The 27,600-nt window shown below is 41.9% G+C and overlaps 1 protein-coding gene across 5 annotated transcripts in view; it reads right to left on the reverse strand.

The window, feature by feature from the left end:
- Positions 1-27,600, reverse strand: part of PLD1 (phospholipase D1) — a 202,462-nt gene that overhangs the window by 128,617 nt on the left and 46,245 nt on the right. For all 5 annotated transcript variants that reach the window (XR_006777955.2, XM_087861397.1, XM_045788648.2 and 2 more), the window contains exons 2-3: positions 1,164-1,354; positions 778-905 (exon numbers count right to left, since the gene is read on the reverse strand). Coding sequence is in view for 4 of the 5 variants with exons in the window: in XM_087861397.1 (XP_087717523.1) it covers positions 778-905; positions 1,164-1,323 (288 nt within the window). In the remaining variant the exon portion in view is untranslated. The remainder of the gene's footprint in view (positions 1-777; positions 906-1,163; positions 1,355-27,600) is intronic.

The following is a 27,600-nucleotide window of genomic DNA, read 5'->3' on the forward strand; positions in this document are numbered from 1 at the left end:
CAGGAGCCAAGCTGGCCTTCCTCTGCCTGGACCAGAGCTTAACCTGAGGGGACAAAGACCACCAGCCTGCAGCAATGTCCTCTACTTATCAGACTTGACCTCCGTGATAAACAGTCAGTAACAGAGCAAAGGCAGCTGCCCTAACAGCCTCTCCTCCAACCCGGTTCAAGGAGGGATGCTTGCTTGATGAGGTCATCTTCACAGAAGACGCCTTTCCAGTACTCAGAGAAAACCTGGAAACAGGGCCTAAAGGGCAGGTGCTACGAGCAAATCAGAGTGGCAGAGGCCGCCAGCAGAATTCGCTGCAGTGCTTCCGGCTAATGACACGGGCTGATCCAGCACCCTGGCCTTTTTCCTTTCAAGAGCCAGATGGCATCATGATTTTCTTGCTAAACGAGCATTAAGAAAGCTAAGCTTTTCCTTGGCTTATATGTGGCATTCTAGGTGCAATGGCTATGCCCCAGGAGCCCATATTAAACAGAAAATTGGGGAGAGAGGAGAACTAGGAGAGGCGCTCGGCAACTTATTAAACTTATAAATTGCCTTAGGTACCTCTTTTTCTTTTTAAAAGGCATTTTCCAGAATGAGGAAAGAGGCATAAGAGAATAAAGACTAAATGGAAAGCAAAAACTTGAGAGGCGGTGAGGACTTAGAAGTGATTTAAAAAAAATAAATAAATCTGAAAACACGGTCACAGCTACAAGGAAGGAAAACGGAAGTCAGAGTGTTGCGTCGTATACACTGACTAACACAAGGTGAGTCCATAAACATTCTGACCCTTGTTGTAGACGTAAAGCGTTCCACTTCCAGGACTTGGGCTTTTATTGGACAGCCGGAGAGATACGTCTGTATGTTAGGCTCCTTAAATCCTTGAGTCTTATAAATAGCAGAGAACGGAATACACGCTAAAACAAACAAATAAATAACGTTATTGCAGGAATACAATGACATCGCAAGAATATATGACATTAGCCTAACTTGCCTTTTATGGGCCTCTCCCTAAGAATCATAACCTGCTACAATGAGCGCACAGCTAATGAAGCGGTCTCAGCCCGGAGCGAGGACATCCGCAGGAACATCAATCATTTGCTGGTTATTTCAAATCCGCGCTCTGCCAAGCAACCCCGATCAACTCCTTCCTGGCTCAGATCATCCGTCTTTACCTTCCTGTGTCTTGGGATCGCTGGGAGACACATCGTAATCCACCTCCTCTCCCTCAAAGTGCAGCTCCCGCGTGTCCAGATTTTCTATCAAATTACTCATGTCAGCAGCGATTTTCTGCAGTGCAGAGGTATTTACTCTTGGCTCATTTTTCAGGGACATGTTGGCTTCCGACAGGGTAAGAGCAAAGGGGCTGGGGAAGAAAAGGGGGTTACAAGGACTTAATATTTCGAATGAATCCAGGCTTAGAGACGGCATATGGAAACAAGTCCACTAGCGCTGTGTGAGCCCCAGTTATCTCAAACAACTTTTTCATTTATTTTCCTGTTTAACATTTAAAGGATTCCTAGCTTGTAAATTAAATTGGAGTGAGATCCTTAATCACAAGCAAGTAAGAAAGAGAAACACTACACTGAATAAATGCCAACATATCTTTCATCCAATTTCATTAACTTGGATAAATGAGGAGAGACTCCAGGGAGGCTGGTTTGGCAATGGTGATTCAGAGAAAAGGAATGGATTCTTAACTCTAACAAATACATGGAAAAAATGTCATGTAAAATAAAGCAACTTTAAATATTTTCTAAAGAAAACTGAGGGCATTTTACAATAATTTCAGTACGCTGATTTAAAGTATTTTCATGACAATGTAACCTTTCTACGGTTCCTCTGTAGGTGATACCCCAAGCAACGTATATATACCATTGGTTTGAAATAGGAGGTCTGGCCATGACTTTACATGAGTTATAATAATGTACGTGTCCTGAAAGGTAATTGATAAGCATGCCTCTTCTGAAAGATACTGGAGGTGCTCAAATTGTACTTCTCTCCTTTTTTAAGAAAACCAGTTCTATCTCACTTCGACATTTAATAACACAAGTCGTTGCACACCAGTACCCAGGGAAGAAGAGTTCATATAGATTTTATTTTTCCTTTAAAATACGGAGATTTATGCCTTGAGCACTGTCTTCAGAGTTGGATGAAAAATTCCTCTTGCTGGAAATAATCTCTCTGTTACAACCAGGCCCTAAAATGGCAGGATTTTCATACGAGCAACTCCACCACACATGCTCACTTATTACTGCACACCACAAACATTTACAGAGCATCTGCCACTCACTCATTGCGAGATGCCATGAGCAAATACGTCAAGATGAATAAGGCTGGTCCCTGTGATTAAGGAGCGCCTGACTTGGGTACATGACCCCAAGTTCATTCCTGGCCTCCTCCAAGGTCTTTAGCCTTCCTGAGAATGGCACGTGCTGAGTGGAAGACCCTCGGGCCAGGTTCCCTCCTACTGGTATGGCCAAGAAGCTGGGGGAGAGGGGAAAGGAAGGGGAGGGCTCTGTGGGCAACACTAAGAGAGTCTTGGCCAAACTTGGGCAGCCCTTATGGTAATTCAGCAAGTCTCTGAAACCTGTACTACCATGTCTGGTAGAAAGAGATCTTGTCTAGAATACTGGGGTAGAGGAATGTGGTTCTGGTTTGGCCAGATATACGTAATTAATAGAACAAAGTTCTCTGTGAAGCACATAATCGATCATGTTTCTTTCTCCACGTCGGCTGTAAGGAAGTTTGGAGCCACATCGGTGGCCTACTATTAGCAAAACAGAGAGCTGTCCTTGCCTACATCACTTCCCTTCACCTTTCTTTCCCACTTCTAATTTATATTTTAATAACAGGAAGTGTGTACCGATTGCTTCCTACGCACCTGATTTGGTGATTGTCCTTTATATACATTATCACCTTTGTCATCAATAATAAATCTGTGAAGGTTTGTTATTTCTATTGAAGAGGACAAGAGCTTATCATCCCCTCTTTACAGATAAAAACACGGAGGCATAGAGAGATTAGGTAACTTGATGAATACCTTGGACAATGTGTCCAAGGTCACAGAGCTTGTAAGCAGTGAAGAAGGGATTTAAAACCAGGTCTCTCTGACCCAAGAGCGGATGTTCTCAACCACAGTCTTTATCTTCCTGTATATTTTTGGTAGCTACATAAGTGTCCCTGCAATAGATGGAAGTTTTAGTAAACAAAGTGCCCTTGGACAACACTCAAATGGGAAGATAGGAAGTGACTTCCTCTTGAAGGTCAGCACCTCGGGACGGGGCCATTTACACTCTCAGGGCCTTGGTTTCTCCGCCGTAAACTAAGGAGGTTGACCATTTCATCTCTAGGGTCCCTTTAACACTAGAACCCTAACTGTAGATTAAAAATCCTATATATTGTTCAGCTTCCCCATATAAGTAATTACTTTAATTCAAGAAATTAACCCAAGTAGTTTTTCATGTGAAGACAAGAAGCAGGTGGCAGATGTTTTCCAACCTGGATAATTTAACGAAGGGTCTGTTCAGCTTCCGTCGAGAAGCTTGTTGCCTCTGGTCACAATTAAAATATTTATCTTCTTCCCTCTCAACTCAATAAACCCTTATTAGATGCCACCCATGAGCTAGGTTTTGCTTTATTTAAAATACAAGGTAATGAAAAACTTAGAGGAAATGAGACAAGGAAAAACAAGTAAGAAATTACATCATATCATTGCTACTCATGAATCTGTAAAGCCCTTGGGTATTTTCTATTGATTGAACTGTCTTACGGTTAACTCTGCCAACTTCCTCAGCACAGCAAAGGAAAACAAGAGTTACTCCAATGACTTTCCTTTTGGACAGAATGTCAGTGTTAAAATGCGTGTTAAAGTTAAGATATATAGAGATCAGAATAACTATATGCTGCAAGAAAACTGGAATAAATGGTACAGAGTCCCTGGACCAAGCTAAAATAAAAATCCTTTTTCAGATAGGGAGAAAAAAGCAAATAAACTTGTGAAGAACTTGAGTGAGAAGAGAAATAGAAAGGAATCCTCTTATCATTTATACTCGTGTTTATTACATGCTAATAAATAAGCACAATTTTAGCACAGTTTTGTTATTTAATACTCACAATGATACCACCTGCTATTTATGATTATTCTGAAAGACTTAGTTAGTAGCTTGCCTGAGGTCACTTAACTTGTGTCAGTGTGGAGTTTACTTATAAAACAGATTGTTTGGCTCTGAAATCTCATGGACTTGGTTACAGAGGTTCATAATTATTGATTTTATTTAATGGGTTGAATGTCTATAAATTAATCTTTTCTATAAAGTTTATGTTTCATAACAACAAAAGATATTATCTACTTCAATCCCTATACCTTAAAAGGTATCCTACTATAATGACTATAGTCATTATAATTGTAGAAACAACATATCCCAACAGCCTCCTACATTTCTTTTTAACCTTTTATTCTTGTGATTCATAATATTTTATAAGATTGCATGGAGTTTCAGTGGACCCAAAGGGTTTGCAGACTTTTTTTCAAGCTTTTGTGAAGACTCTACCATTTAATAATGGAAAATGAACCAAACTGTCCACGTTACTGTCTTTACTCATGTCCATGGTTGCTTTGCGTTGACGTTTTATCCATCAATTGTATTGCTGGCTTCATTCTAGATTATCAAACTGTAAGGCCATCTACACTTGTATGTTGTCAAATCTTAATTTATTAGCCTATGTTTTCTTTTATCTAAATTAATCTATACTGGTGGGTGAACAGCTGCCACAGTTACAGCCTATCTTAACCAGCAATGGGATAAGGCCTTCAGTGTTTACACTTGAGATAATGTAATTGATTTTGTTATCTCCTTATAAAATTATACTGCAAGATCATTATCTCTCTCGGTACCAAGTAGAGATGGTGCCCATGGAGTGATTAACAGCAGCTGTGTTTTACTTCTGTTTGCATCTCTATCTGGGAAGTAAATGGGGTCGATTTTTTTTTCTTCCTGGTATTGAATACTAGAATTATAATTTTTTGCAGGGAACATTTTTAAATTACCTCCTGTTATTCAGTGGTGAAATCAGAGAACTCTAGAGTTTTCTTCTCATCTTAATGTTCAACATGACTGAGAAGTAGAACATCAAGGGAAGCAGATATTTTCCTTTCAGACAGTACATAAACAGCGCCTACGCCAAAATATAATAATAATAACTAATATGTTAAAATAAATATTAATATTAGTTAATATTTGCTGAGTATATACTATATGCCAGGCACTATTCAAAAAGATTAACTGCACAATCTCATTGAATTTCACAACAACCTTAGGAGCTGGGCCCTAAGTTTTTGTTTTGATGGTGGGGGATGGGGGGGCAGAGGGAAAGGGAGAGAGAGAATCTTAAGCAGACTCCATGCTCAGTGCAGAGCCTGACCCAGGGCTCGATTTCACCACAATGAGATCACAACCTGAGCCAAAATCAAGAGTCAGATGCTTAGCCAACCAAGCCATCCAGGCATCCCTGTTATCCCCATTTTTAAGATGAGAAGCTTAGAGAGGATGGGCAACTCTCCCAGAGCCTGTGGCTAGGAAGTGATTAGAGCTGGACCCAACCCTGGTTGATCCGACTCCAAAGTCCAGCTACTTAACCAGCCAGAAGTGGATCTGGGGGTGGCAGGAGGGATAGACACTGAAGACTTTTACTCCTTACTTCACATAGTCATAGAATAAAACAATTCAAAAAGGAACAACAATAACAAAAAACTCAGTATTCATTCTGTGAAGATAACGGACTTGCTTCTTGCTTCCCTTTCTAACATAACATGCAAAGTTCTCCCCTATTTTTAATATATTATTTGTGCTTGCCAAGAAAAATAAATGCAATATATTTCTAAATCAAAACTCATAGCATGATGCTTGGATGTGAAATGAATTATAATTAGATCATTTAAAACCAAGCTGAGTCATAGGGATTTCTTGTTTTCCCATTTTTCATTATGATGAAATTAATTGGTGGACCCATACTATATAACCTCCCAGAACACATTATATAGCAATGATTTGTACAGAACTGACTAGATGTTCCCTGAAATGCAAACATCATAAATGTGGACTCAAGTACTAAACTCAATCTCTAGTGACATAGTAAACCTTGAATAAATATTTTTTGAGTTGAGCCGACTTTGAATAAAGTAAATGATATTATCATAGTTTACATTCCAGATGATATATTTTGAGAAAATAACACATCAAAAAAAGGAAAAAAGACTCTTGGTGTTTACTTGGATCTTTGATTTTTTTTTAAAAAAGAACATTAGTTCCACAAATATCAATGGAGGGCTTATTACGCACCTTGGACATATAATTCAATGTCAGTGGTGGAGGGGGCAGGCTGGATGACCAAGGTTATTCTACCATGATTATCAGTGTAACCTGGGCAACCAACAGCCTCTAGGGTTTCAGCATCCCCTCTGTACGATGGAAACAGTGCCACCTACACTTCCTACCTAAGGAAGCTGTGAGGAGCCAACGTCATAATGCATACACAACCACAGGCAAAAGTAATCTAGGTTGCTAATTCTACCTTCAAATTCTATTAACAGGAGGGACGCCTGGGTGGCTCAGTCAGTTCAATGTCTGCCTTTGGCTCAGGTCATGATCCCAGGGTCCTGGGATCGAGCTCCCCACTGGACTCCCTGCTCAACAGGAAGGCTGCTTCTCCCTCTGCCTGCCGCTCCCCCTGCTCACCCTCTCTCTCTGACAAATAAATAAATAAATCTAAAAAATAATAAAAATAAATTCTATTAACTGGCAGCCCCTGCAAAATAACCTTAGGAAACTTTCTTTCATTTCAGTGTTTTTCAGGGCTGACAGGCTCGGAAATATCCTGCCTTTCTCTCTTATTTAGCTCCCAAATTAATATACCATCTAGCAGCTGTCTTTCTGGCTGCGCTCCACTAAGAATGGGACTCTCCCATTCAGCCAGTCCTGAAATTTTCCCCATTTGCAGAGAAACTCACCAAACCTTCCCCGGCAAAGACAATCACCAGGCGCTAAGCAGCAAGCCCAGTTAGGGCACTGCCTGTTCCTTGCACATCTCCCCGGCCTCGTCCGCCTCTCCCTGTCTGGCAAGCCATCCCTTCTCCTGCACTGGGTCACTTCCGTTCACTGCAGTGGCTCCTGCTCCCTTTTGGGTCCAGTGCCCTTCATGACTTTGATGAGATCTATGGACTGCCCCCAACCCCAGAAAAAAAATGAACGTATTTTGCGTATATTTTCATAGGTTCGTGGATGTCCCTTCAAGACCCTTCGGTTCAAAAGCCCTTGCACTGAGCTGCGATCATGAGCTGATGGGCTGACATGTCCATCTTCCCACCAGGTGGGGACACTCTGAGGTAGGAGAGGGTGAGAGCCAGACCTTTCACCACAGACACCTTGCTGAGCACCTGCTCCATAAATATTTGTTGATTGGTTGTAGACAAGTCGTAGACTAAGACAGTGAACTGCCATCAGGGGTAACTGCGCACCGGGATTCTGCCAAGGGCCCTTCATGCGTCCTCACAATGCCGTGAGGGAGGTACGGTCACCATTCCCCCTTTACAGAAAACGAGACAGGCGGACCCAGGCGACATGTCAGAAAGTTAGTACGCCAGCTCCCAGCACAGCTCTGGCTGACGGGAAAGCCATCGTCCTGTTCTGCTTCTGTGTCCACTGGCACCCATGTCAGGAAAGGGAGAGGCTCTGTGGAACCACACACTCCCTTCTCCTGTGCGTAGGCTTTGAGTCCAGACTCGCTAGTACTTATATGGTTCCAGGAAGGAGAAGTTTGACTCCCAAACACTATCCACTATCCTCCCAGCTTCAGATCCGATCTGACCTGGGGGCCCGCTGCGCCTAGCAATCTCCCATTTACTCATCCTTCTTTCCTGGTTTCATAACACAGCCTCCGCCGGTCTAACACGGACTCTGCTATTCTCCCTGAGGTGCCAGGGTTGCAGATGATGGTGCTAAATAACCCAGACTCCCTGCGTGCACAGAACAAGAGCTGGAAGCCACGTTCTCTCCTTTACCCCCGCTACAAATCTACAACTACATAAAGCAATTTTTAGCATGAAAATCATCTCTCGATTCTCATGATCTTCCCTGAATCCTGTGACCTCCTTGGATGGCCTCTCTTCTCTGCCGTAAACTTTCTCAGTCGTTTCCTCTGACGTGTCCTCGGGTTAACTATTCCCCGCTTTGCTCTAGCACCAGCTTCCTTTGTTTCAGCTCAGCCATATCTTTGAAATCAAACAGATGTTTTATTTCCAGAGGCAAATACAAGTGTTAAGGGAAACTGATATCTATTTCAAATATGGGTGGATATGAAAGCATTACCTGTCATTTACTGAGCGCCTCCGCCGGGCCAAGCACTGAAGGCACATTACATAGGTTTCCTCTGACCCTCAGGACAATCTCACTTAGAAGCGAGGCCATGGAGCAGTAGCAGCTCACTGAGACCGTGCAGTGGTGCGCAGCAAGGCTGGCCCCAACGCATGGGCCACCCCGATGGTTCACACGGCCCGCCTCCCCAGCCTCTGCCACTGGCTCGGCGGAGATCCACTCCATTCTTAACCTCTCCTCACCCCACCATCCATTTCTGTCTCTCCCCGGCTGAGGGCAGGGCTTCCGCACAGCCTGCACCCCACACAGCCCAGCAGGGGCTAGTGTGGCTCTCGCACCCCAGCTCCACCCACCTCTGGCCGGAACCCCAGAGGCACTGGCTCTTCCTCAGGCTTCTGGATTCAGAGGCAGTGCAGCACCAGGGCTGGAACCCAGCTTCCTCTGGAGTTGGGGGGGGGGGGGGTAAGGGGGACATGGGGACTGAGTCACACAGCCCATAAGATCAGGGGAGTTAAGGCACCGGTGGATACATGCCCTTCCCCTCTCCTCCCACCTGACTGCACTGAGCACTTGGGTACCCCACAGCCAATCTGAAAGCTGTCCTAGGTGACTGAGCAACTGGCTGATTTTCTTGTGAAGCTATGTCTGGCCAGGTAATACACCGCCTTTCTCTCTCTCTCACTCTCTCTCTCTCATCTCTTCTCCCCTTACTCTTGCTGCTGGGTAAAGCCCACCATGCAGCTTTAGCTCAGGCTCTATTATACAGGAAACTGGGGCTATGGTTGTGTTGGAATCAGCAGGAGCCATGAAGCATCCTGCCTCCTGCAGAAATCTATCTTGTGCTAAAGTTAATAGTAATCATAAAAAGCAAACTGGCATAATGCTTTTGTGCCAAACCGTGATCTAGGCCCTTTGCGTGTGTTAACTCAACTGCCCTTACAACAGCCCTATGAAGAGGGTACTATCTCATCCCCTTTTTATAGACAAGGCAACTGAGGGCACAGACAGGCTAAGTGACTTGCTCAAGGTCACACAGCAACTTGATGGGAGCCAACTGCCTAGTTTACTTCTATTTTTGCCTTGACTAACCTGGACAAGATCACTTCAGTGCTCAGCATCTAGTTGTCTGTGTTTAGACTTTATAACAGATACATTATTGTAAGAAAGACTCCTATTTCAGCATCACTAAATGCCAGAGAAAACAACACATTCTAAGCAACCCCACCCCGGAGATAAAAACCTACCCCATAGGTCAAGGGTATTCAGATGTTCTGAGCCAACACCTAAGTAAGACTCGTTCCTGCTTCTGTTGATGGCAACGTACACTTAACCCTTTGTGCTTGGAGAAAATGGGGGGGGGCCTCTTAATTCCAAAGTTTGTTAATAAATTTATTAGGTGTGAGTGAGAGACTTTGTATAAGCACAGGATTGATTTAAACAATAAGGATCCCACGGGGAAAATTCTCTATTTAAAAAAAAAGGTAATTAACTCTGCTAAAAACTGTGATCAGACTTCTAAAAATGACATCTTTGGTATTAAATGAATACTCAGTTTTTTATGGCCAAGAGTAGAATATGCATGTATTGTGATGGGTCTTTAGGAGAGGGAAGCTAACTACATGTGACTTTATAGGAACAAACATTATGCTTGTTGACAAACTCTGCTAATTAATGTGATATAAGCCTTTTTCTCTCCAAGGCAGACTCAGAGCATCAATGATTCAGTGGGTGAGCAATATATGAATGAAATAAATATTTTCTCCAGGATAGAGTTAATTTGCATTAAATGGCTTTAAGAAAAAATTTCTTTCACTGGCTCAAAACAGTAAAGACTATTTTTAGTGAATACATGTCGCTTTTGATAAGAACACATGTTGACCAAGAAGCTAAGCTAGGAATTCAAAAATGTTGACATCACCGTTTCTACTATCATTGCTTCTTTTTTTTAAAACTGCTCTTTGCATCTTATGATGACAACCCCATTCAGCAGGAATCTGCATTCCCTCAGACAGTCTTTATCATCAAAATTCTTTCCAGCTGTCTAAACTTCTATGATTCCTCCCTTTCACTTCTCTCCAAAGGAGCAAACAACCTCCTTTACAGTGAGTTTAGGCAACACAGGGAGCATTTTCAGTGATAACCCACATATCTCACCTATGAGAAGAATGAAGCTGGCAAGCACACGTGTGTAAACTCCTCCAGACATTCTCCAGTGCCAATGAGCCCTCAAATCTTGCCATGACTACTGATAAACATAGCAAAGCCTCATTTTTTTTTACCCATCCACATACTTACAAAAAATATTTATTGAGGCAGCAGAGTACCATGGAAAGTATACGATTTTTGAGTCGAACAGCTTAAATTCTGACTCTCCTTACGCTAAAACAAGTTATCTACATCTCTAAAGCTCAGTCTCCTAATCTATAAAGTGGAAGTAATACTATTAAAGTATTGTAAGAATTATATGATACAAAGTGAGTGGCTTCGAGTTAGGGCTCTAGCAGATGCTGAAATAATGTTAATTGTTCCTATGCCCTCAGCTATTCCTAGAGCTACAAGACGTCTGACCAAGTCCCTGTATCCACACCAGAGCCTAGTCCCACTGCTGAGGACGAGAACTAGCAGTCAGAATTGTATTCTGGGGATGGTCTGATGTCACCCACTATAGAAAACACTGCTACAAATATCTGCCAACAGAATGATGAAGCTAATGAAGTGGACCCTTTCCCACCACAAACCCAGAATTGCTGAATAAATTGTAATCTTATTTTAAAAATACTTAGTTAAGGATAAAAGCAGAGGCAGCAACAACAAAAGCAATAATGAAGGAAAACCTCCAGTTTCCAAGGATGAAGACACAAATTAAAGTGAGATGAGTACACCAGAACTAAAGCTGAAGGGGCCCAAGGGTGTTGGTGTTGGATAAAAGATCTGGGATTACAGTTCTGTCCCCACATGAATGTTAGGAGACATGACCCCAGGACGATAGGAGGCAGGGGCTCGGAAGCAGCCTCCTCCAAATAACCTAAGCCTCAAAGAGTTACCCTATGTGTTTAAAAGAGACTAGAAAAACTATACCCAGGAGCCCTGGAAAGAAACCGCATGGAACTGAGGTAACTACAAAATGAAAACCTTTATATAAAACTGATCCAGGATTAAAATTTCTGGCTTTCAGAAATGGAGGTGTAGTTCCTATTAGATCAGCCACCCTGCAGATAATGACTATAAATTCAATTATAAAAAATAACTGAAGAACAACCACAAAGAAGTAGAAACTGGAAGGTAATCTACATTTGGAAGAAAGGAATGGCATGGTTTTTGTCTAAAGGCAGATTAAGTCCATGCTAGGTTGGGTGACTAAAACTCAGATAGAAAATCATAATTCTACTGGCTTGAGGACCCAGACAACAGGCTTCATGGCTTTCACAGCAGCTGAAAAATGAAGTGGGAAACTCTGGAAGGGAGAGCCACAGAGGAGGAGTGCCAGATTCTGTACAGGCTGACTCTTGAACCATGCAGGCATGGGCACACTCCAAAGCAACTCAGATAGAACTAAAATGACCTCCACAGAGATTTCTGCAGCTGCCCACCACAGGAAAGATAGAGTTTGGAGTTTAAGTCCAGCCAAATTAACTACCCACTCAAAAACCAAAAAACCTCTTGAAAGGAACATAACTGAATTGAGTTTCTACAATATATCAATCATAATGTCACCTAAAATTATTAGACATAGAAGAAACAGAAAAATGTGACCCATTCTGAAGAGAAAAGACTATCATCAAAAGTCTATCATCAATCTCATTCTGAGATTATGAAATCAGCTGACAAGGATTTTATTTTATTTTTTTTAAAGATTATTTATTTATTTAAGGGGGGAGGGGCAGAGGGAGAAGGAGAGAGAATCCCAAGCCACCCAGGCACCTCCAGCTGACAAGAATTTTAAAGCAACTAGTATAACAAACTCAAGAATGTAAAGGAAAGTACATTTTTCATGAACAAATAGAAAATATTAGCAGGAAAAAAGAAAAATTCACTGGATGGGCTTAACAGCAGAATGGCAATGACAAAAGAAAGAGTCGGTGAACTCGAAGACAGATCAATAGAAATTATCCAATCTGAAGAACAGATAGAAGAGGAGGAAGAAGACTTCTAATAAATGAATAGAGCCCCAGTGACCTATGTAATAATATCAAAAGATCAAACATACATGCAATTTGAGGCCCAGAAAGTTGGGCTAGACAAAAAATGAGGAAGAAAAAAAATGTTTAAAGAAATAATGGCCAAAAATCGTATCAACTTTGGTAAACAAAATAAATTTACAGATTGAAGAAGTTTAGTGAATCCCAAGCAGGAATAAATACAAAGAAAATCACATCTATCATATTAAAGTCAAACTGCTAAAATGTAAAGAAAAGAGATGTTAAAAATAGCCAGATAAAAAGGACTTACTACATTTAAGAGAACCATGCTAAGGACCACTAAACTCTCATCAGAAACAAATGGGGGTGGGGCACCTGGGTGGCTCAGTCAGTTAAGCATCAGACTCTTGGTTTTGGCTCAGGTCATGATCTCAGGGTTGTGAGATCAAGCCCCACAGCAGGCTCCACGCTCAGTGCAGAATTCTTTCCCCCACTCCCTCTCCCTTCCCCTCTGCTCCTCCCACCCCTCGTTCTCCCTCTCTCTTTCTCTCTCTCTCTCAAACAAATAAAATCTTTTTAAAAAATAGCAAAAAACAAATGGGGGCTATAAGACAGTGAAATGATATCCTAAAATTCAATAAATATGAAACCAAGTAAATGAATATGTTACTTTCCCTGAAACTAATCTACTAATTCAAATTCCAGAGAATTTCTCACAGAACTTGACAATATGACTCTAAAATTCATAACAGAAAAGAATTAAGAATCAGGAGATAAGTTTTGTCCAACCAGATATCAAGAATTATTATAAAGCTGGAGAAATTAAAATAGTGTGGTACTGACACAGAAATAGACACACAGAACCAAATAGTGACTCCCCCAAATAAACTTATGCATATATGGGTCTTGGTGTATGACAGAAGAGGTATGAAAAAGAATCAGTAAAGAAAGAATGAACCCTTTGATAAACAATGCTAGCACTACTGGCAATTCACAAAGAACTATAAAACAGAATTAGTTCTCAATCTCACAGCTCCCATAAGAATAATTTTTGTATGGATTAATGTCCTAAATGTGAAAAAAAAATTCTGACCTATAGAAGAATGTCTTTATGATCTCAGGGTCATGAAAGCATCTTAACAAGACATAAAAAGCACAAACCATAAAGGAAAAGCTAATAAATTTAACTACACTAAAATTTAAAACTTCAATTAGACAAATGGCAAAATTAAACAACAAACCCAAATTTGGAGAAAACATACATAGAATATATGAAGAACTCCTATGAATACATAAAAAGAAGATCCAAAGACCAGCAGAAAATAGACCAGGAGTACATGTGGGCAATTCATAGAAGATGAACTCTAAATTTACAGTGATTCTTTAAACATGTTTAACCCTTCTAGTGATCAGGGAAGTCATATTAAAACAATAAGATACTTTCTCACATCCATTGAATTAGTAAAATTTTTGCAAGTCAGAAATTATAACGTATTGGTTAGATAATGGAACTCTCATACACCACTTGGCAGAAGTGTGAGTTAAAATAATGTGTTGGAGGGGCACCTGGGTGGCTCAGTTGGTTAAGCATCTGCCTTTGGCTCAGGTCATGATCTCAGGGTCCTGGGATCGAGCCCTGCATCGGGCTCCTTGCTCAGCAGAGAGTATGCTTCTCCCTCTCCCTCTGACCCTCCTCTCTTGCTCTCTCTCTCTGTCTCAAATAAATAAAATCTTTAAAAATAAAATAAAATACCCCATTGGAAAGCAATTTGGCGAGGTCTAATAAACTTGAACATGGCATAACCTTCCCCTGCAATTCTCCCTCTCAATATATTCACCAAGAAACTCAACCATGGGTGAGTTTAGGTAAGAAAATATATTATGAATGAGCACTGAAGCACTGTTCACAGTAAAGAAAACTGGACAATCAAAATGTCCACCTATCAGAGAATGGATAAATGAATTATATTTTTAATGAAGTACTATATGGCAGAGAAAATAAACAGATCAGAACTGCCTGTATCAACATGAATAATCTCAACACAAAGTTTGGCGAAAAAAAGACAACTTAAAATTTTTGTTTAATATTAAAAAACACACAGAATAATCCTATATGGTGCCCATTAACATACCTAGAAGTAGGACATACAAAGCAATTGAGGAAATAATATACAACAACTTCAGAAGGACAGTCACCTTTAGAGAGAGAGAGAATGAGAAAGAATGCAATTAGGAAGGGGTACTAAGAGGACTCAATATACCAGCAACATTTTCTTTGTTTCTTACTTTGATTCAGAAGGCTATATGCCTAAATGATAAAACTTGTTAAATTTGGATGTTATAGGCACATAAGTTTTTATTTCCTAAATGTTAATCTGTATTTTTTAAATATTTCATGCAAAACAAATTTAAAAACTATCAAATAAAAGTGACATTTTACTAATGTCCTTAAATCCAATCTTCGTGGATGATTTTTGCATTCTTTGCGAAAACGAGATGCACTATTCCTTCTAAATTCAGACAGTACTGGTGACCCACTAATAGGGTAATATATAAAATACCGTGAAGTGCTTTGTCCCCCACTGTCCCTCACCCACCCTTGGGAAAGCATATGCTTTGGTAGACTCCAATTCCCTTAAAATCAACAGCTGGCATGCACAAACTTTGGCCATGCTTGGCGATTGGTTCAACTTCAGTGCTAGAAAGATGAAGTTAAACAGGCCTATAGTGGAACTGAAAGCAAATCTGGTCTTTTTTGTGGCAACTAAACCTTCCAAGTAGAGCCTTGATGATCCACGGCTCTGGTCTACAAAGTGGGAATTTCCACTATTAACAGTGGTGATGCTTGGGCAAGGGAAAAACGGACATCAAAACTGAAGCTGTATTTGCTTTTGCCTTCTCAGAGGAGTTATTAAAAGTGATTCAATTAAACTTAAAAAAAAAAAGAAAGCCTTTATATATTCATTTGAAAATTTCCTCTCCTTAGCACCAGGTAATCTAACACATCAAATTAGGAAGTCCTTTTCTTCATTCCAGAAGTCCAAGCATTTCAAATATAATGAAGCTCATTTCACAAGTTCCTCAAAAACGGAAATAAAAATGATAATACATATGATTAAAATTATAGCCAACGTAGCATTTTGCTTCTTTTAACACATTCTCCTATACTTGATCGCATTGATCTTTAGAATACTCAATAAGGGAAGTACCATTGTCCCTTCTACAGTGGACGTGTCCCTTCTACAGAAGCTCAAGGAAGAGAGAAGAGGGGCGTCACTTCAGGTCATTGGGCAGTGTGTGCAGTGGGGCCAGGAGTCCCTCCCGAACTCTAGTGAAATTAAGAACAGATATCTCAGACGAAGACAAATATGTAGCCCCCCATTAGAGAAACACCTGAGCCACTGGCCCTCGCTACCACCTGCATTCTGGTTGAGAGACAGTGTACTAAAGTGATATGGCTACCTAGTTTGTATGTCCATTCCACCACTTACTGGCTGTATAATCCTAGACAGGTAACTTAACCTCTCTGTGCCTCATTTTCCAATAAATAAAATGGGCAGAGTAATAATGCCTACATTATTGGGTTGTTGTGAGATTAAATTAGTTCACATATAAAATGCTAAAAATAATATTCGACCCAAAGTAAGTGCCATGTGTACATTAGCTGCTGTTATTGTAAGCTGGTCTTCTTACTTTTTAAATGCAAAACAAGGTAAATAATGACACCAGTAAGTTCCTCCAAAAAACAATATTTGTGAGACCACTGTCCTATTTAAATTCTACTCATGGTAGGGGCACCTGGCTGGCTCAGTTGGAAGAGTACACGACTCTTGATCTCAGGGTTCTGAGCTCAAGCCCCATGATGGCTGTAGAGATTACTTAAATACATAAACTTAAAAAAAAATAAAAATAAACAAATTCTACTCATGATAGCAGTTTTCAATAAGCCATCTGGGAAAAGTATTTTTGGATTTCCTTAAGCACAAATCTCTCTTTCAGTAGACATCCTTCTTAGATTTCTTCCTTTTAGTTAGATTTGTTCTTTTTATACTTCTTGATTTTTAAGACTCATGCTTCTCCCTAGACTTATTCATATAATATTTGTATGCTAGTCACAAAAGTATTTATACTATGAATTTACCATTTCCTATTACACAGTTTCACTAAGAAGCATTTATAGGAAATTGTTAGCAACCTTATATCATAGTACTACAGAAAATGATAACCAACCATGCATATTATTTCAAGATTTCAGACACTCTTTAGTTCACCCTTTTAACATTGATCAATAGAGTCACTTGCATGTAGATATGTGGCTGGAAAAGATACCTGTGAAGATGATGTTCTTTGGCTCAGAAACCTACAAAGTGACCCTCCTAGTCTCCCAGCTCCATACACACACACACACACACACACACACACACACACACACACACACACACAGCTGGACCATAGCCCAAGATCACAATTATCCCATTTGGATTTCTGATCTCAAAATGCCTTTATAGCCCAATCTCCTACTCAAGTTCTACTCATTTGCTACTGTCTGGTCCGATGGGTCCTAGGAATCGAGCCTCAGTCTGATCAGGCCTCTGGAGTCAACTACCAATTTACAGGAGCAAATACAGAGGGGCATGTTGAATGGTACCATGACAATAGTCAGCAAAACCCAGACCACAGGCAACTCTACAGGTCAAAGAGCCTGGGGTTTTATTCAAGAAAAATTACAAGGAAAAGATAAGGATGCAAGAAAATCTGTAGATTAAAAGTTGTTCAAAATACATATCAAATAAGAAAATCATAAAACAAGCAAGATTAAACCCTAGCGTCTGGGGATGCACACTCAGATGATGAAACTATCAAGAAACGCAGAGAGTGATTACTTTGGGGACAGGGGACTGGCACTGGGGCCAGCTTCTGAAGTGGCCGGCGCAGTTCTTTTTCTTGACCTGAGTAGTAGTTACGTGGGTGTTTGATTTAGAACTATGTAAGACTGTACATTTGGCCCTGGTCCTTCCCCCGACCCGTGCATTTCCCTGTCACTTTAAATACCCCTCCTCCTCCAATCTCTGCCTGCCGAGACCTTCCACATTCCCTCTCACTGAGACTTTCCAGGCTCTTCTCAACCCATTCCCTGCAGGCAGAGACAACATCTCTCTTGACTAAGCGTTGTATCATCTGGTTTCTAAGTTTTTGGTGGCACGTGTATCTCAGAGGTTTGGGGGCACGCCTCATGTCCTCTGTGATGTTGTAAACTCTTGGGAATACGAAGCTGGGTCATTCCCACAGATGAGCACAATAAGCCATCAAGTCTTTTCCGAGTTAAATAAACAAACAAAAAACCACAAAAACAAAAACCCACTACTCAATTAAAATTAAAAATGAGATGAAAGCTTTGAATCCACCAGGCTTACCCGCTCTCAAGATCCCCATCTTCCTTAAGATTCCACAGTCTATCCTCACTCATTCCTTCGGCTTATCTGCAACCAACGTACAGACCCTGGGCCCAGTGGCTTAAGAACAGAGGCACTTAATCCTGGCTCTGCCACTTAGGAGTCTTATAACTAGTAACTTCTTGCTTTGCTTATATAACTCTGGGCCTCTCTGAGCTTCAGTTCTGTCATCTATAAAATGAGACGAATCTTAAGGATCTAAGAAAGTACTCAACCCAGCACCTGACACAAAGTAAGAACCCAATACATCATTGATTGTAGAAATATTACTGCTAACTATGAGTATCATTAATGGGAAAGGTACACCCATTATCAAGCACCAACGCTCTAGCCAAGAGAAGTAAAAAAAACAAAACCTCAAACAGACGTGTTTCCTAAATGCCAAGCCAACCATGGAAAGTAGAAAACTCAGTGCATTTGTCATTCCTTTGGTCTCCATCATACAAATCCAAAATTTTTTTGCTAAAGTGAAGTTATCTGTGTGTCTCTTTTATTCTTCCTGAGCTGGGAGCTCCTTGGAGACCCCGCATGACCATGTCTTGAACTTGTGTCCAGACTCCCTAGTCACAACCCCCTGGCCAGCATCGCGATGGGAGCACAGCCACTGTCTCCCCTGAGCCTCAGTGAAGCCTCTGAATTCTTCTGACCTCCCACTTCAGGGGCTTCAAGCTCCTTGCCATCTCTGAAAGAAATCAAGTACGATCTGTCTCATATCTTTAGCATTTGTTGAGAAGAAATGAGTTGAACGAACACGTAAATTACACAATCAACAGGTACTATTTCACTTTGCCTGCCTGTGTGGGTGTGTATCTGAGAAGAAAGAGGAGCTGACACAATCCAGTTCAATAAACCTGTGGCACACGTATTTGGTGGCAGCCACTAAGTAAGAATTGAGGATACAATCTTTGGACTAATGAAGCCAATGGTACAAAACTCGGTCAGCGCCATCGAGCACACGTGATGACCTACGTCATCATTCAGTCCAACCTCCGCCAGTGCACTGAGAAGACAGAGGCCCGGGGTCCCACAGAAAAAGGAGAGGCGAGTCTAGAACTCAGGTCTCTTTTGTGCCCCGCATACTCACACCAGCCCTTTCAGGGCCAGCTTGTTTCCACAGAACGCGGCTTTGACCCACGTTCAAAATGTGTAAGAAGGACAACCCGACAGGCAGGATAAACTGCCTTTGTCTCAGCTGCCGCCAGACTCTGCTCAGTAGGTGGGGACGGGCTGCCAGCGTCGCTGAGAAGAACAAGTTTGGGATTGCTCAAGAAGCTGTCACTCCCCTGACTGTCGCGAAGGAACAGGATTTTCTCGTGACACCTGACTCTGCAACATCCCTGAGGCTCCAAAGCGCATGGGTCGCATCCACGCTAAGGAGAGACGGCAAACAGAAAGACAGGCTGCCGCACTTCAGTGCACCCAAGAGCGGCCAGCCCTCGTGCCTGCCAGTCGCGCAGCGCAGCCTGTGCGGCTTCTCCAGCGGCTCAGGATGACGGTAATTCCCTCACCAGCTACTCACTGTGCAACCACAATGCGCTGAGCCCCGCGCTGGGCTCTGGGAAACAAATGACCTCACATATCTCACTTTACTATGAAAAGAAGGGCCTGAGGGAAGGAACCCTCTCCTGACTCCTCACCTTCCTCTGTGTATTTCCCTCCTTCCCACCCAAACCCCAGAAGTGGGCTCCTCCCACCTCACCCATCCCCTGCCCTGCTGCTTTCAAACCCTCCTTTCCATTCATCAACTCCTGTATCAACCTCAGCGCTCTCGGGTTTCTTCCTATGACCACTTAAAATATCCCGTAGCACCTCATTTACACGTATGTTCCCCTCTACCTCTTGCTTCTCTTATGCTGTGACTTCACAAGTCAAGCTTTGGAAGGTATGATGTTTCCCTGCTCAGCTGGACTGAGCCTAACATGCTCCATGCTCTCCAACTTCTCAGCCTCCCAAAAGCTGCTCCCTCTACAGCTTTGCCTTCCTCCAGCTTCCTTCTTGGCCTGATTAACTCTTTGCATTGAGGCTTATCACAGGTGCCACCTCCTCCAGGAAGCCTCCCTTGACCTCCCAGTCTATTTTAGATGCCTCTCCTCAGTGCTTCGACAGCATTTAGGGGAGTCCATTGAGGACACTCCTTTCCACTTAGCCTTCGTCTCCTCTAGAAGATTCTCAGTCCCCCGAAGGGAGAGGTCATCTCTAGATTCCCAGTTCCTCGTGTCTTCTGGACTCTCAGAACTATAGACCAACTGAGGAATGAATATGAATAAGACTTAGAACAGCTCACAATATGGGCAAAACAGAGATCATGTGCATAATGCTTTCCAGATTACAAAGCATTTTTCACAAATACATCTTTTTTTCCTCATCCTGCAGGCAAACTATTATTTTTTGCCCTCTTTTCAGCTAAAGAAGCAATGATTCAAAATGATTAGGAGGTCTGACCAGGGTCATACTGTGTAAGTAGTGGGTCTGAGATTCAAATCATGACTCCTGAACTTCACGTTGCCCGCTTTGTCCATTCCCTAGAAGCCACGTTCTTCATATTCCGAGGTACACAATACTCAACAAACTCTCATCAAACCTGGTATCTGCAAACCGTGCTACATGGCTTGTGCCTAACCAAACTACTTAAGAGAAGGGACATAAATGGATTTTGCTTAATTTTAACAAAAGAAGTAAATCTAGAAAAAGAAATAATACAGCCAGAACAATAGAGATACCATTTCCACCTTCCTTTGGTGGGATGGATGAATATAGATGATTAATGGCATCATAACCTCCCCCAAACCTGCAAAGCATCCCAAATTTAGGGCTCACGATGAAATGGCTACAGATCTGCCCTGTGACTCATTCACTATTAAGACCAGGAGACCATCATCCTTTTTTGGTGAAACAGCAGCAAAGACAACTTGTCTCCAAGAACACCTTTGACGCCCAGCAACAACTGCATCTCGGACAAGCCTGTTCCCTCAGCCCATGGCAGGCCTCACAACCCCTGTTCATCCAGTCATGGTTCATGACTCCAGCTCCTCTATTGCTGAAAACCTCTCCTTGCTGGTCCCACTGTCCTTCTGTCGCACTCACCTGGGAAACCAAACCCTGGGCCAAGCCAACCCACTACCTTCTTGGCCCCCTCCCCAAGGTTTCTAAACATGGGTGCAGAAAAAGCATTCAACTGCATGGACTCCAACCTCGGCTGACTCTATCCTGCTCTCTCGCTCTCTCACCCCTATTTCAAGGCACACTGTTTAAAAAAGTTATCTGCTTGCTCCTTTGTATCTTGTCACTCCTCCCTCATTCTTCAATCCACTGCACCTGGCTTGCAACTCGACCCCGCCAGCTTTCGACAAAGTTCCTAACCACCTGTATATTGTGCAATCCTAAAGACACCTCCCCGTTCTTATTTTCATTTAGATTTCTGTTGCGTAACCCTTGACTCCATTCTTCTTGACTCCCTGATTTCTCCCGGCTTTCATGCTCCCACACCCTTCTAGTGGTCCTCCTCCTTCTCCAGCCACTGAGATGGAATGTTCTTTGAAGCTGTTGTTCTGCTCAATATTTACATGCTAGCATTTTTCAGAGTCCTGTGACCCTTCTTTCCCACTCTACCCACCTCTCAGGGTGATCTCATTCGCTCTAAGGATTACAACACATGCTGAGGTTTCCCTTCTTTGGGGTTTTGAAACCACCATTGAGTACATTTCTTTCCACAGGGTACATGCTTCTCAGTCTTCTGGAAGACTGGGAGCTCCCTGAAGACAGAAGCCAATCTCCGCATTCCCAGTCGCTGGTGTCTACTGGGCTCTCAAGAGCTGTTTCCAGCCTATTCTTTCTCCTAAGCCTCAGATCTATATATCGAACTTTCCCTTTGGGTGAACCTAATATGCTCAAATTAGAATTCATCATCTTCCAAATGCCAAAACAGTTCCTTGTCCTATATTTCTTTCCTGAATGAACAGGAAACATCCTCTACGCAGCTGCATAAACTGAATCCTGGAACTCAACCTTAGCAATTATCTTTCCCTAATTCTCTATATCCAATCAATTACTAAGTCCTGCCAAATTCTAAATATCTCTTCAATATGACCACCATATTTTCTGTCCATAACCATGGCAGGTTTGAGGAAATGAAAAAGGTGCAGTGTAGCTGGACATTGGGTTCAGGCAGGTGATTAAGGCATTTAGACTTTATCTCAAAGTCACTACCCACCACCTCCCCTTCCCTCCTCTAGATGCTAGAGGCCTGGAGCTACAAGGCATTCAATAATAATAAACTTGGGCTGCCTCAAATAGAATTTTGCAGGATAAGTAACATCAATTTCAATTGGTTATTGTTTTATTAGTCAGCTAAACAATGGCGTTCTTTCACAAATAAAAAAGATACTGAGCTGAACAGAAAACTGGTTCTGCTCTGCTTTGAAGTCACTACAGTGAACAACAATCTCCAGACCAGCTTCCGCCGTGGGGAGCAATACCTTCATGGGACCATCCGGGTTCGGTTCGGTCACACTGTAGAATCAATGCAATATTTAAAGTAAACAAGCCAAACTGGATGTGTGTGGAGGGTGAGGTTTGCAGGAAGGAAGGATAGAGGAGCAACGAGAAACATGCCAGGCTTAATAACACATGGACATAGTTGACAGATGATGATTCATCATTAAACAGCACTAATACAAAGTTAATAAAAAGCCACAATGTAGTCAGGAAGTGCCTTCAGTGTGTAGCTTCCACAAACTCATTGTTATGGACCCTATAAATGCCCAAAACTATAAGTAGTAAGAAAATTCATTAAAAGAATGGTAATAAGAAGGAGTGTGGGCTACACAGTAGAAAGAGGAAAGAAAAATGTACTGTCAAAAATCTGCAAAGACAATTCTGTGAATATATGAAAAACTTTGAACTCTATATTTCAAATGGGTGAATTTTACGGTTTGTGAATTATAACCCAATGAAGCTGTTGTTAAAAAAAAAAATCTGCAAAGTCACGGAAAAAAAAGACACGGAAATAATAAACAGAGTTGTAATAATCGATCAACATATATCAACACTCAAAGGAAGAGCAGGTAATTTTCCTTGATCCTACAGAGGAACAACCAATGCAAAATCACTTCTACATTTCTTGTAACAAAAATAGACAAATTGCTACTTATAACCGGAAAGACACAAAGGAAAAAGCCATTGTCAAAGCACTTAAAAGAAAGCAATCGGTCTGTGCTTACAATGAATATTGCTCAAATTCCATTGTTTTCACCATCTGAAGACTGCTCAATGAGATTATCATGTTTTCACAAACACAACAGTCACACTGGGAAGTGTCTGCCAAACCAGTACCTTCTTAAAAAATCACAAAAGTATGTGCCACACATATACAAACTAATCTAAGCTCTCAGGAAAAGCATGCATGTCTCAGTAACTAAAAAACAATTAGATAAAGAAAAGATGAATTCTGAGTCCGTGATCTTTCCTTTCCAAAGAAAGGTAGCAAAGATGGTGGAAAGTGGAAACACCTAGCTCCCCATAGGCACACATGCATTTGTGTTGGGTTGTTGGCTTGTTGCAAAAGAGGCAGGGTGCCTATGTTTTTAGTCTGTTTTAGGAAAACAAGTCAGGTCATGCAAAGACCTTTTGAAATCACTTTAAAAGGTGCCAAAATGGAGGGCAGACGTATGCTCAGAATTTGATCCACCGGAGAACAGAAACTGATGATGCCTATTCCTTTGATACCACTCCTTTCTCGCTGATCAAGCAAAACAATTCAGCTGACAAGAAACAAAACAAAAACCGATCCTTCAACTTCTATCCTCACAGATAACTCGTGCAAACCCAAGGAACCAGACACAACTGACTTTCGGTTTTAAAAAGAACATGTTGAATCCACTGAGACTCAGTGTATGGGTTCCACTTAATTAAAGTTGTCTGAAACCAAGTTTGCATTAATGATGGCTACACATCTTAAGAAACAGCCAATGAGCACACAGAAAAGAAGGGCACCGGACTTGGAGTCAAAAGTTTTAGATCTAATCTCGACTCCAGGGACTTGCAAATAAACCAATTCAATCCCAATTGAAATTAAAGAGTTGCCTTTTAATCTTTACATACCTATCTTGACATGCCAGGCATGCAGGAGCTGTTCAGTAAATGCTTTCTGCATTATTACTACTAATAACTACTAATAGCAAGCACTTACTAAGTACTTACATGAATGTTATCATTTAATCATCACAATAATCTTATACATAGGTTTTCAGATTATCTGCCTGTCACAAATTCAGAAACTCAGGTTTAGAGAGATTAGTAATGTGCACATGTGATTCAAGTGCTGGAGGGCAGATGAGGACTGCAGGTTCCAAGCTTCTTTTTTTTTTTTTAAGATTTTATTTATTTATTTGACAGAGAGAGAGAGGGAGAGCACAAGCAGAGGGAGCAACAGGCAGAGGAAGAAGCAGGCTCCGTGCTGAGCAAGCAGCCCAACGTGGGGCTCAATCCCAGGACCCTGAGACCATGACTGAGCCAAAGGCAGATGCCCAACCGACTGAGCCACCCAGGTGCCCCAGGTCCCAAGCTTCTTAGTAATGTGCACTGCTGCCTCTCTGAACTCAGCTGGGCACCCGCCAAAGTAATCATAGTCGTCAACGAACATATGAGTCTCCTCCCCATAATGTTTGTTTTATCACCCACCCTTTCCCACCACCTGTCTCCCTGGGAGCACTGACAGTGAAAACCTTGAGATTTTTGTTCCTCAAAGGGTGGTCTATGGACTGGAAGCAGAGGCATCTCCCTGAAGATGGTTGGAAATGTAGAGCCTTCGGCATATCCCAAAAACAGAATTTGCATTTTTTTAAAAAGATTTTATTTATCTATTTGAGGGGGGCACAGAGGGAGAGTGAGAGGGAGAAGCAGACACCCCGCTGAGCAGGGAGCCCCATGTGGGACTCAATCCCAGGACCCTGCAATCATAACCTGAGCCAAAGGCAAATGCTTAACAGACTGAGCCACCCAGGTGTCCCTCAGAATTTGCATTTTAACAAGATCCCAGGCGATTCAAAGGGACAGCAGTTTGAAAGACACTGGTTTAGACTAGTCCAAAATTATGTATTTACTTTAATGACAGGAGGAAGGGAGGTCTGAGAAGGAAACTATGACAGAAGGGATATTTCAGTGAGAACAAAACCAGCCTTCTATGGCTCTGTCAAGACCTAATTCGCCTGGATGGTGGCACACAGATACTGTAAAGAACCTTTAGCGATCCCTAGGGAACTGCTGAGAGAGGCAAGAGCTGCATCTATAAAGGAATATATCTGTAGTCCCACGCCCTTCTAAAATTTCCTAACCTGTGTCTTTAAAAGTCTCTAGCATGTAGCAAATAAAAATATATTAAGCTTTTGACAAATCGTGAATCCCTCATCAGGGATGATAAGTACTTTGGCAAAGGGTAGGGCTGTGCTGTGGATTGATTAAACTCAAGCTCTGTACGGTATTATTACCACCTTCCCTCACAATCCAGGGGTCACTTCTTATCAAGGCAACTTTATCACAGTTTTCTAACACAACACCGAAGTCAACCTACATTTGAGTTTATACTTGACTTAACTTGAGTTATTTCAATATGGTGCATGGTTTTCTTTTTAAGTGCTAAACTTCCATTTGTGGACAGCAAAGGGCTATCTTATATTTTAGCCAAGAAGTACAGGATAGCAATGGTCCTCTCACAAGAAGCAGGAGTTATGTTGGGCTCAGAGCTGACATCTAAAGAAGCATCTGATGGAGTTAATTTTTACTCAAAATTCCTTACCTGTTTAAACTGAGTTATGAAAGCCTAATAACTCCATATATAAAAGCCATGCACGTAACTAAAAGTGGTCTTCTAGAAGGTTAGATGTATTTTGACTTTTTTTTATTCCCATTTTTAAAATAAAAAATACATTACATCTGTTTCCTAGTCACAAATCGATCCTTGCAGGAGCTAAGAGACTACACTGCATACAGGTGGAAATTCTTTCTCTTCTTTAGTTCTAGCCTTTTTGTTACCTGAAGTCTACTAGGCAGGTTCTTTTCCTTAAAACCTTCAATTATACATTTTTTTTTTAAGATTTTATTTATTTATTAGACAGAGAGAGAGACAGCCAGCGAGAGAGGGAATACAAGCAGGGGGAGTGGGAGAGGAAGAAGCAGGCTCTCAGCAGAGCAGCCTGATGTGGGGCTCGATCCCGGACTGCCGGGATCACGCCCTGAGCCGAAGGCAGACGCTTAACGACTGTGCCACCCAGGCGCCCCCAATTATACATTCTTGACACTGTCTACTTCTTCTTTGTCTTCATCGAGAAAGAACTAGAACAACCAGAATGGACTTCTTGCTAATTAATCATCCAGATATCTCCTGGAAGGTCTGCAAGATATTCCTCCTTCAACAACAATGGGTCTATAAAAAGAACTGCTTTTAATTCGCAGCCCACTCATTGTGTTACCGTCATGATCGTCGTCTGGATTCAGAGATTTTTTATAAACTGCTTATAACCCAGGATTTTACAGTAAAGGAAAAGGAAAGACATGAACATGCTCAAAGTCAGAGGGCAAGTGGGAAGCAGAGCAAAGTTTGGGGTCAGTGTGGCCCCCCAGGGATTCTGACTCAGAGCCAGGTCCAGAGGCCACAGAAACAGAGAGGCACATATTAACTACAAGGGAACACTGACAAGGTAACTCACAGGCCTGAGTCGGCCTGGGATAGGGGCTTCAGGGAGCCCGCAGACAATCAAATGCATGAGTTTCCCACAACAGATCCGAACTCCCAGTCCCAGTGAGGCCAGTAATGGATTGTATTTAAAAATCATAACAATTGTGCTAAAGCAACCGCATTGCTGGTAGGTTTAGGAACGCATCACTTTCAGGCATCCCTATGTAATATGTTTGCAGACACACACACACACACACACACACACACACCATGTATATGCTTTGATCTGGTAACCACGCTCTAAAACACGGGGAGAGGAGCATTGAGAAAGCTGTTCACTGCTAAGGATAAATGCAGACATCTGCATTTAGGTTGAAACACACTGGCAAGTTCAGGCAGGGGTTGCCTGGATTGACAGCGGTTTTGTGAGAAAGCCCTGGGAACTGGGGAGGAGCCAACTTCACCTTGAGCTTCTTGGGAGGGAGTAGAGTGAATGGTAGGAGCACACACTGCATCAGCACAACTGGGCCTGAACCCCCCGTGCTCTCTTCTCCAGACTGTGGAGTTGCTCAAATTCCTTCGGCTTAGTCTCCTTACCTGGAGACTGAAGATACCATATTTCCTTGATTCTTTCTGCCCCCTTCTCTCAATATGTACACATTTTAACTTTCCTGATTTTTTGCAATTTCATGCCAATTTTGCATTTTTTTAAAGATTTTTTGTTGATTTTTCTGAAAGAGAAAGAGAGAGACCATGAGCCGGGGGAGGTGCAGAGGGACAAGCAGACTCCCTGACTCGGGGCTCAATCTCAGGACCCTGAGATCATGACCTGAGCCAAAGTCAGACATTTAACCAATGAGCCACCCAGGCGCCCTGACTATTGCATTTTATATCTACATTCAGCGTGATGGCATTTTCTTTCCTCTCTTTCCCCTGAAAAGCTGAAATTTAACTGATGATGTATCTTGCCATTAACA

The sequence above is a fragment of the Ursus americanus genome, chromosome 4 (assembly GCF_024610735.1).
Source record: "Ursus americanus isolate L20-20 chromosome 4, mUrsAme1.1.p, whole genome shotgun sequence".
Classification (NCBI taxonomy): domain Eukaryota; kingdom Metazoa; phylum Chordata; class Mammalia; order Carnivora; family Ursidae; genus Ursus; species Ursus americanus.